The sequence below is a fragment of the Cygnus olor genome, chromosome W (genome assembly GCF_009769625.2).
Source record: "Cygnus olor isolate bCygOlo1 chromosome W, bCygOlo1.pri.v2, whole genome shotgun sequence".
Classification (NCBI taxonomy): domain Eukaryota; kingdom Metazoa; phylum Chordata; class Aves; order Anseriformes; family Anatidae; genus Cygnus; species Cygnus olor.
The window spans coordinates 1,832,531-1,843,423 of record NC_049199.1 but is presented as its reverse complement, the minus strand read 5'-3'; the positions used below and the strand labels follow the sequence as shown (position 1 = coordinate 1,843,423).

At 42.8% G+C, this 10,893-nt stretch overlaps 1 protein-coding gene across 1 annotated transcript; it reads right to left on the bottom strand.

The window, feature by feature from the left end:
• Positions 1-705: 705 nt before the first annotated feature.
• On the bottom strand, positions 706-7,870 carry LOC121062449 (endogenous retrovirus group 3 member 1 Env polyprotein-like). The gene is made up of 3 exons (XM_040542444.1): positions 7,194-7,870; positions 2,998-3,114; positions 706-1,778 (listed from the first exon to the last, which is right to left on the bottom strand). Exon 3 carries the CDS (start codon positions 1,768-1,770, stop codon positions 706-708), a length of 1,065 nt encoding a protein of 354 aa, XP_040398378.1. The 5' UTR covers positions 1,771-1,778; positions 2,998-3,114; positions 7,194-7,870.
• Between the last annotated feature and the right edge of the window lie 3,023 nt (positions 7,871-10,893).

The following is a 10,893-nucleotide window of genomic DNA, read 5'->3' as shown; positions in this document are numbered from 1 at the left end:
GGCACAGCAGACTTGAGATTAAGGCAATCAACATTGTGACTAGCAACTATTAAGCAGGTCGAATACTTATACCAATTTTAGTTTAACACACTCTGGTCAAATCTGTCGATATCTCAACCCTTCGAGCCCCACGTTGGGCGCCAAATGGACTGTTGTGGTTTAGCCCGGCTGGCAGTCAAACACCACACAGCCGTTCGCTCACCCTCCCCCCTCCCTCTCCGGGATGGGGGAGAGAAACGGGAAAGTGAAGCCTGTGAGTTGAGATAAAGACAGTTTATTAAGACAGGGAAAAGAATAACAACAATAATAATAATAATAATAGTATTAATAGTAATAATGTGTACGAAATAAGTGATGCACAATGCAATTGCTCACCACCCATTGACCGATGCCCAGCCTATCCCCAAGCAGCCGGCCCCCCCTCCACCCCGGCTAGCCACCCCTATATATTGTTCAGCATGACGTTAGATGGTATGGAATACCCCTTTGGCCAGTTTGGGTCAGCTGTCCTGGGTCTGTCCCCTCCCAGCTCCTGCTGCATCCCTAGCCTGCTCGCTAGCAGGACAGAGAGAGGCTGAAAAGTCCTTGGCTTGGTGTAAGCACTGCTCTACAACAATTAAAACATCAGCATGTTATCAGCGCTCTTCTCATTCTAATCCAAAACATAGCACCCTGCCAGCTACTAGGAGGAAAATTAACTCTGTCCTAACTGAAACCAGGACACTTTGTTAGTAACAATTGGATTTCATCAGTCAGTTCTCGGGGAGTCCATTTCTTAAGCATCATTATTGACACATCACCTTTTTTCTCTACCGAAGTCATCACAAATTGGGTGCTATTTATTATTCGCCGTACCAACAACGTAAAGCAAGGTATCATACAAGGTATAAACAATAACCTCATTACACCACATAAAAATAAAAACAGCATCCTTTTAACCCATGGTCCACCGGGCAACCACGAAAAGAAATCCCAATCCATACCCTTCCAAGTTTGTACTGGGACGTGGGCTAACTTCCTAATTTCCTTTGTTATCTGTTTAACCACTTTTCCATTATCATCAATTTGTAAACAACAATTAGAATCGTTCGGTTTTCCACACACTCCCCCTTCTTCTGCTAGTAAATAATCTAAGACCATTCTATGTTGAAAGATAGCATTCCTCATCTGAGTGGATTGATCAGCCAGAAGATCCAAGGCCGTCGCTGTTTGACTGGTTACAACTTCGAGGATAGCTTGCAACCTAATTATTCGGTTCAAATTATAAATAGGTTCTCGGGCTCCTGATACCAACTCATTCGGGTTCCAGGTAGCTGGCCCATAATGCTGTATGATTCTTTCAGGAGGCCATTCATTCTTTCCCCATTTTTGGGCACTACCCCCGGCTAAGGAAGTATCAATAGATCGTTTCATTCTGTTCAGGTCATCATATAATCTTATTCCTAAATGATTTCCTTGTGTTTGTGACAATAAAAAGAACAAGGGTCTTATGTACCCCACATAGCATATTCCCGACCAGTTTCCGGGTAGCCTCTTGTAAGCATGTTTGCCACACACCCAGTAATGTCCCTTTAGGGCCCACGTCCCTTTTGGAAAAGGACCATCCCATCCCTTTTCAACCCTTGGGGCGTGATAATACAGAGTGTCCTTGTTACCGAGTGGTCCTGTTACAATGTATGCCCCATTTGTACTCATATATGCGCACTTCCACGCTCCCGCATCGGGTTTCCACTTACAGTCACAATTCAGTTCTCCTTGGCGGCCTGTCATATTATAAGCTGACCAGAAATGTTTAAAGAACACTCGCCTCCCATTCTCATTCTGCCATCTCCAGCGACAGACCCGCACCACATGCTGTTCCTTAGTGGTGTTATCACGCTGACAGCTCAAGATTTGACCATCGAATTGTCCCCCTGCTTGTGCTCTTGCCACAGTGTTGTGGTTTAGCCCGGCTGGCAGCCAAACACCACACAGCCGTTCGCTCACCCTCCCCCCTCCCTCTCTGGGATGGGGGAGAGAAACGGGAAAGTGAAGCCTGTGAGTTGAGATAAAGACAGTTTATTAAGACAGGAAAAATAATAATAATAATAATAGTATTAATAGTAATAATGTGTACGAAATAAGTGATGCACAATGCAATTGCTCACCACCCGTTGACCGATGCCCAGCCTATCCCCAAGCAGCCGGCCCCCCCTCCACCCCGGCTAGCCACCCCTATATATTGTTCAGCATGACGTCAGATGGTATGGAATACCCCTTTGGCCAGTTTGGGTCAGCTGTCCTGGGTCTGTCCCCTCCCAGCTCCTGCTGCATCCCTAGCCTGCTCGCTAGCAGGACAGAGCGAGAAGCTGAAAAGTCCTTGGCTTGGTGTAAGCACTGCTCTACAACAATTAAAACATCAGCATGTTATCAGCGCTCTTCTCATCCTAATCCAAAACACAGCACCCTGCCAGCTACTAGGAGGAAAATTAACTGTGTCCTACCTGAAACCAGGACACACAGTTTCACATCTGGATCCAAAAGATTCTCTATATGAGCATTTCAGCCAAGTCCCGTTTCTCAACTGAACATGTGTGGCGTTCCATTTTCCACTACATGCTGTACAGTTTATAGGACTACATCCAGGATCAGTACAATCATATCCGGGGGACAGAGTCCAATTGCAAATGCTTTTTCCCACCGCCACTGTTCCTGTTCTGTTCAAGCAGTATACACCCCGAGCTGACGAGTGCAACTGCCATGGACCTCCTTCCTCTTTCCAAAATCGCGTCCCATTATGAACTTCGCTCAAGTTACTGACCCACCACTTGGGTTCGACCGGGCCTGCTACCCAGGGCCAACTTTCAGTTCCCCCCTGGTCCTCCACAAATCCAGCAGTTACTAAGGTTAAAGGCCTTGGCCACTTCCTCCCCCAGAGTGAAAAAGTTATTCCTCCGTTCCTGCCCATGGCCCAATTGCCCCTGTAAAAACAATACCAGAAAGTATAGCATTTCTTATCCTTTTTCACCGTCCAATCTTGAGAGTGTGGGAAACGCCTTCAATCATGGGGTTGGGCCCGCTTTCAGAGCTTGTGTTACCATTCAGCCCTTCGGGGTGATCCAGCTCCTGGAAAAACTAATCACAATTTTATTATGGGTTTAAAAGGTTCTCATGTTATTTTTCTCAGGACAACCTGATCTTAGCGCGGGAGAAGTCCAGTCAAGGCCCTCTCACTCGGCGGTCAATAACCATAGGGGTTGCCTCCCTCGGTAGACCATACACACCGCAGTGGAGGGTCCTACCCCGGTCTTGCCTTCTCCCTTTCCTCCCTTCAGCCTTGTCCTCTTTATCCAGTGCCCTTAATTCATGCAGAACCTCATTGCTAGGATATTAGTTCCTCTTTAGTCTCAGTTTCAGTTCCCCACGAGTGGACTCAACCCTCCAGGCTTCGGTAGTTATTGGTCCTTTTATTCTGGATGCGTGGGTCCAACCCCTTTCTGCTGTTCTCACAGCTGTTTCAGTAGTAAGTAAAACAAGGTACGGTCCCTCCCATCGGGGGTTCAATGATTCTTCTCTCCAGGTTTTTATTAAGACCTTGTCTCCTGGTTGTATTTTATGAATAGCAAATCCTAAAGGTGGTGTTTGAGTCATCATCCCAATTTCTCTTAGCTCCTGTAATCTCCTTCCAATGATAATTATGTATTTCTGGATACTACGATCCTCAACTACATTGTTCCCTAGGGGCATCCCTTGAGAATAAGGCATACCATATAACATTTCATATGATGATAATCCAGTCTCACTGTGTGGTTTAGTTCTTATGTTTAAAAGTGCCAATGGTACGCATTTCGTCCAGGGCAGCTGTGTCTCGATCATTAACTTAGCCAATTGTTGTTTTATTGTTTGATTCATCCTTTCTACTTTCCCTGAGCTTTGTGGGTGCCACGGAGTGTGGTATTCCCACTGAATACCTTTCAAGGGGTACATCCTTCGAATCTTTGCGGCTGGTGTATGTTCGATTATTTCCACACAATTGTGTTCCAACGGTCCTTATTCTGGAACAGTTCCTAGAAATACTGCTGGATTTAACAGGTTAGTCGTTTTCAAGGTTACGTCATCTTGTTCAGTTAGTATTGCCTGATATTTCATCATCCGGCTGGGTGATAACCAGTGCCCCCCCCCCTTTTGTTCTAAAACGGTTGTTACCATATGTGGTCCAAAAACTTCAATATGTTTTCCCATTCTAAGGCAAATAATTTTCTACTATCTTTATCAAGAGGTATGCAGAAGAAGGCATCCTTTAAATCTATTACAGTAAACCATTTATATTTCTCTCTCACAGATGTTAACAATGTGTAAGGGTTAGCTACTACCAGGTGAATGTCCTTTGTTATTTCATTTATTGCTCTAAGATCTTGTACCAATCTATACTCGCCATTCGGCTTCTTTACTGGAAAAATTGGAGTATTATATTCCGATTTACATTCTTTCAAAATCTGATATTTGAGAAATTTGTCAATAATTTTCACTATCCCCTGCCTAGCTTCTATCTTGAGTGGATATTGTTTGATTCGAACAGGTCTGGCTCCTTCCTTTAATTCCACCTTTACCGGTTGTGCCAGTTTTGATTTCCCTGGTATATCTGTTTCCCATACTGCTGGTATAACTGCATTTTCTACTTCTCTTGGAATATTAACAAAGCGTTTATCTTTGATCGTTAGGATTTGTCCTACTTTGGACTCAGGTACCTTCATTATTAATTCTCCATCCTCAAAGGTTATTGTTGCATCTAATTTGGCTAATAGATCCCATCCCAAGAGTGGAATCGGGCATTCTGGTACATACAAAAATTCATGGGTTAGTTCCTTACCCCCAAAACGTTGTTGTAAGAATGGCCGTTCCTCCTCCTTCCCTGTGGCTCCAATTATTGTAGTTGTCTTAGTTCCTAATCGTCCTTTAAAACTAGTTAACACTGAATATGTTGCTCCTATTACATTTACTGACTAATTAACACAGAGAAAGAAGCTCCCATAACCAACAAAAAATTCAAGCCTCTGTCTTCGTTTCCTAGCTTTATTTCAACTAGTGGACCTGCTAGGGTAGATGCCCCAGGTCCCCGTCATTCCTGACTGCTGTAAGTTTGTCCTGCATCCTAAGCCAATTTCTTTCTGATATCAGGGGCCGATTGCCCTGGAAAGAGGCTAGCCAATTGCCTCTGATTTGTTTTTTGTTTTTTTTTTTTTTGTTTTTTTTTTCTCATTGCATTTCAAAGTTGGTCCAAAAATTCAAAAATTCCATAGGGGTTTCTTTTGGACCTTGTTGGAACAGATTCTCAATTCCCAATTTATCCAGATTTTGGTATTTACATAATTTCCGGGGTGATTAGGGTCTCAGTGGGGGGGGGGTCGGTCAGGGGAATGCAATTGTTGACAGTTCCCTGAGGGGTCCCATTGGCAATCTGAGCTCACACATGAGCTCAGGTTGTTTTAAGAGTTAGCTGCTTTTCTGTTTCCACGACAACTCTCTCGGACCCATCACGGTCCCTCTCCCCCAGAGGGCTCACACCCGCGATTTAGAGATCTCAGCCTCGGGTTGAGGCGGAACTATTAGCATTCCTACATCCTCTTTCCCTGCTCATTCAACTTTAAACAGCTCTGTTAAAGACTACATGCCACACAACCTTTAACACCTTCAACAACCCTTTTTACACTTCCTTTATCTTTCTCCAGCCTATACTTTCCTAATGCCAGCACCAAAGGCTCAGTCAAGGGCCAACTTAATTCCATACCTTTTCCCTCCAAGATGCTGAAACAAAGTATCAGTATACAACATTTCATCCTATTTTCCTTCTCTCCTCAAAAACAACATTAATTGCAAGACACTGTTATAGTCGATTGATCCATGAAGTGGCCATTTAGTTTATATAGTGGCCACCATTGATTGCAATACTTAGTGAAAGTCCTCTTGCTTTCTGTGCCCCCAGTTCTAACAATATCCTTCCAGTGTGCCAATATGCACCCAAGGAGGCTTTTTTTTTTTTTTCGGACGTCTTTGTTTTGGATTTTACCCATTTCCTTGATTTCCCATTCCCTTTTATTTATTTATATTAGTTACTGTCCCTTGTTTCAATTTCCACGCAAACCTTTTTATTGCAGGTTTTTACTATCTTTTCCTAATCTTCTTCCCAAATGTCCCAATTCTCTGGGATTAAACTCTTCTTTCCACATACAAACTTTACTATTTCAGATTATTAATGAGCCCCGTTCCAATCATAAATCCACAGGACTTCGGGAAAACACCTGAAGCACTCAGCCTTCCGTCTTCTAAACAAACAATACCACCTTTTCCACAAAATTTACATTTCAACAAGACCGAATTTCAAGCCGAATGCTAATTTTTCTCATGCACTTTATTAGTAAGCCTACACAAAACAAGGAATCACTCCTGTGTATCCATTAGGTTGGGGGGTTAAAAAGGTATTGAGGCCTAATTAAAAAGGATATAGAGGTGGTAGGTTATCCAATGACTCCCATTCATCATCTTTTTCTTTTTCCTTTTTTTTTTTTTCTTTTTTCTTCTTCTTCAAACTTCTCGTCTGCTTTTAGTGTAAATATTGAGTCTGGAAAAGGACGTGAAGTCCTGATCCATAATCCTGCATAATCACTTTCCTCCTGGCTAAAAAGGTTCCTTTGAATTAACATGTGTATTTAAGGCCTGGCAAACCCAGTCTTCAAAGGATCCGAAAACGGGCCAAAAGACATGTGGTCCTAAAGGCTCCTTGGTCCATTCTATCATACAATACTGGACCATTTCTAATTTAATTTTTCCTTTTCTGGGGCCCCTATCGTTCCAATTTCTAATCATTATCCCTAATGGACTTTCTGGTGGTATGTCTGGTAATTTGCTCCCTTTTCTCTGGTCCTGGGTCACGATTTTGTCTGACCCATCTAGGAATTTTACTGTGGCAATTCCTACAGCCCTTGGTTGCCTTAGTGAGAGTGTCTTGCAGGGGGTTTAGGACCTATCACCCACCCACGAATCCTATAGGAATCGCTTCGGTCCTTCACCGGCCAAGTCCCTCGCGGGAGATTGGAACCGCGGTTAGAAGACCTCCACAATCGCTTCGGAACTAAGTTCCTTCTCAGTCACACTCTCACACACACACAGGCAACCGAATCCCACCCAACCGAACGGTATACGCCTTAAATACTTACGACTCTGCCGTCTTCGTTCGGATCTTCGCGCGCAGAATTACGGGCAAAATATAGTGCTGCAGCCGGCAAAGGGAGCTCATAAAAAAATCTAAATCTTTGCCTGCCCTTATTCAGGTTCAAGATGGCATTAGTCCCGACCCGACTCGAACAGGAGCCACCAAATGGTGGGGGCGCCCCTCCTAGATCAAGTCAGAATTCAGGAACCAAGACCATCCTGGACGAGCCCCCAGTTGTTATAAATGACTGAGTCCCAAATAGGACTGCAATCAAAGTTTACAATTTATTAAACGAATAGAGGCAAGCAAACAGCGCTGGGTGCGCCGGGAGTCTCTGCTCCACCAGGACGCACACCCGTTACGTAAGGCAGCTGGTTTTTATGCTCCTAGGCTAATACATATTCATTACTACTTCTGAAAGAGGCAGGGTTATTATAATTGGTTTCCCGAATCCGAAGTCCTCCCAGCTGCGCCTGCTTATCAGTCTCTTGTAGTCTCTCGGGGGCCGCTCGGACGGGGAGGCTCATATTCTTCCTCCTTATCTGGTGGTCTCTTGGCCGGATGTCAGAAGTTACTGCACGTCCGTGCAGAGTCAGCAGTTTTTCTCTGAAGAAATCCCTTTGTTCTCTTATCACCTAAACCCAGGCCTCAATGTTAACCCTTCAAATCCCTTAGTGGCACGAATTGCTGGACCATTCCTTACAAAACCATCCCCATCTGCTGTTAAGATATAAGCAAATAGTGTATCTCAGGGAAAAAATGCCTCAGGTGAAAAATGCCCCAGCTTCTACATTCCTGGGGTTGGCTTTTTACCTTAGGCCGTGACACAGCAGATGTAAACTAGGTATATTTGTTTTCTCTTCTCTTGGCTGTTCTTAAACAGTCAGCTCATTCATCAAAAGCTTTTCCCATTGCTTTATGATTTGATGAAGATGATACTTTCTGTACCTGCATGCTCAGCAGTTCTACTTCTTTCACCTTATCAAAACAATCCATTGTACACAGTTTGTTGAATTTTGTTGTTGTTGTTTCTTAATTCTGCATTGCTCCCAGTTGTATATTTTCCAGAAATTAAGTACAGACTGAAGTTTAGCAACACAGGTACAATCATTCTCTGATGATGTTTTTCTTTTTCCTCAAAGACATGAAAAAGGTACAGTTGAAATACGTTCTATCGACATATCATATTGAACTACCTGGACCACAGCAGAACTGACTGGATAGACTTAATTCTTCCTCCTCGGTATTGTTAGCCATTAGCCAAAATGCTTTTTTCAGATACGTTTTCAAACTCACTCCCTGAAGGACTGTACAAATTGGGTTGTGGTGAGAAAGAGGCAGGCAGATCCACTTGGCTATTAAAAAGAGTAAAAATGTTAGGGTTTATTAACTATTTTTATAGGTACCAGAACACATATTAAGAGCCTATTTATGAATATTTATGTACATACATATTCTCATATGTATACACATATACAAAATAAATATGCGTATACTGTGCTGTATATAACTTTCACTTTGGGGAGGATTTTGCTTCAGGAGCCCTGATCCTAAGGTCTTAATTCTATTTGCATTCCTACCAAAAGAAACAAGTTTTAACACAATCCTGTTAGTCATCCAGACTGCAAAATACCTCAAGAGATTCCTGGGAGACAGTGATTCTTCTTCAGCCTCACTATAGGAAGTCTGGTTCTCCAGTATAGTACTATATAAGATTAATCACAAAACACTGCTTTTGCCACAGTGACATTGCCAGTATTGAAAAAGGGACTTCTGAATGGAAGGATGAAAGCAAAGGGCTCTCCACATCCATCTGCAGTTTAGGAGGTTCACAGAAGTGTGAAGTGGCTAATTTGTCTCCAGGAAACGTTCTCAACTGAATGAGAAAACTGCATGATGAATTTAGTCTGAAACAGCAGATTTTAAATGTGTGAATTGCTTCAATCACCTGAGCTGTTACTATTATTGCTGCCTCAGAAGCATCAATGCTTCTGTTCCTATGATATACACCTTGCATGCACACTCTTAACTGCCCCAAGCTGAACGTGGGATCCTTGATGCATGAAGTTTCAGTCCAAAGGAGTGCGTTTTCTCCTCTGTCTGTGAGCCAGTAACTAGAGAAAACAGGAGGACTCAGACCCCTTTCTGAGGTGAAGTACTATCCAAAGCCAGCCTGAATTTGTTACTGTGGGTAAGCAGATGAACCAGAGAAATTAGATGCCTTCAAAGAAGGAGGAATTTGCAAAATAATATTTCAAACAAAAGTTGAAATCAGTCATGCGTACAGTGAAAGATCCATTTTAATGGCCGTAAAATGCTTAATATATAACTCAAAATCACACATCACTGTCACTCCTGTTTCCATCCCCACTCCTTCCTTTAACTTGAGACTGCAAATCCTTTTGTTTCTCCCAAATCCTTTCTTGTCTTATACCTCTTCTCCACCACATGCTTCTACAGCAATGTGCTGAGTTTCTCCAGAACTATCCTACTAGAATGAGTCAAGAGGAGGGCCATGGGGATGCTCAGAGTGCTGGAGCACCTCTCCTATGAAGACAGGGTGAGGGATCTGGGGCTGTTCATCCTGGAGAAGAGAAGGCTCCGGGAAGACCTTATAGAGGCCTTCCGATACCTAAAGGGGGCCTACAGGAAAGTTGGGGAGGGACTCTTTGTCAGGGGGAGGAGTGATAGGGCAAGGGGGAATGGTTCTAAACTAAAAGATGGTAGATTCAGATTAGATATGAGGAGGAAATTCTTCACTCAGAGGGTGGTAAAGGACTGGAACAGGTTGCCCAGAGAATCTGTGGATGCCCCATCCCAGAAAGTGTTCAAGGACAGGTTGGATGGGGATTTGAGCAACCTGATTTAGTGGGGGGTATCCCTGCCCATGGCAGGGGGGTTGGAACTAGGTGTTCTTTAAAGTCTCTTCCAACCCAAGCCATTCTATGATTCTGTGATTCTATTTGTAATAGTCCTAATACATTATCATCACAGACACACAAGCTACCCAGAATCAGTCACCCAAAGAAGTTATTCTTAGATTTATGCTAGAAGTAAACACTGAAATAATCTCCCTTTAGCATACAGCAATCATAAATGTTGAAGACAGGTCTCCTTAAACCAAAAATGTCAAACTGAAACTGAGGGACTCTTAGCCAGAAATTCTACTTCTGTGAATTTAATTCTGCTCAGTGTATTGATTATCTAAGACAAACTTGTCAAAAAAAAAAAGTAAAAAAACACCCCAAACCCTGTTCAACAATGTTCACAAGGTCCATCCAAAAAAGAATGCTTGTTCCTGCACTCCGACTTGGTTAAATGTTGAGTGCAAAAAATGGAGAGCATTGTTTTATGCTCCAATTTAATTAAACAAGTAAACAAACAAACAAAAACCCTTACTATTTACTGTAATAAGAAATGCTCTATCCAGAGAGATGAGAGAAATTTTAAGAAATTCTTGCACAAGTAACTGCAAATCTGAACAACTAATCATCTTTTACTACCATAGAGGAATGTAAACTTTCAAAGGTGTATTATTACTCTTTTCCACTGTAAAGATCAGAGAATAGACAACCTTTAAACGTAGCTTTTCAATTTCAGCCCCAGCAGGGTTAGTTTACTGCAATATCATCTCTTATTGGACATATCCAAGACTGTGAACAAAGACAGAAATTTAGGAAGGCAAGGCAAGCACACCCACTTTG

Coding starts and splice junctions, on each gene's coding strand:
- LOC121062449 (XM_040542444.1), bottom strand. CDS start 1,770: ATGACAGGCCGCCAAGGAGAACTGAATTGTGACTGTAAGTGGAAACCC.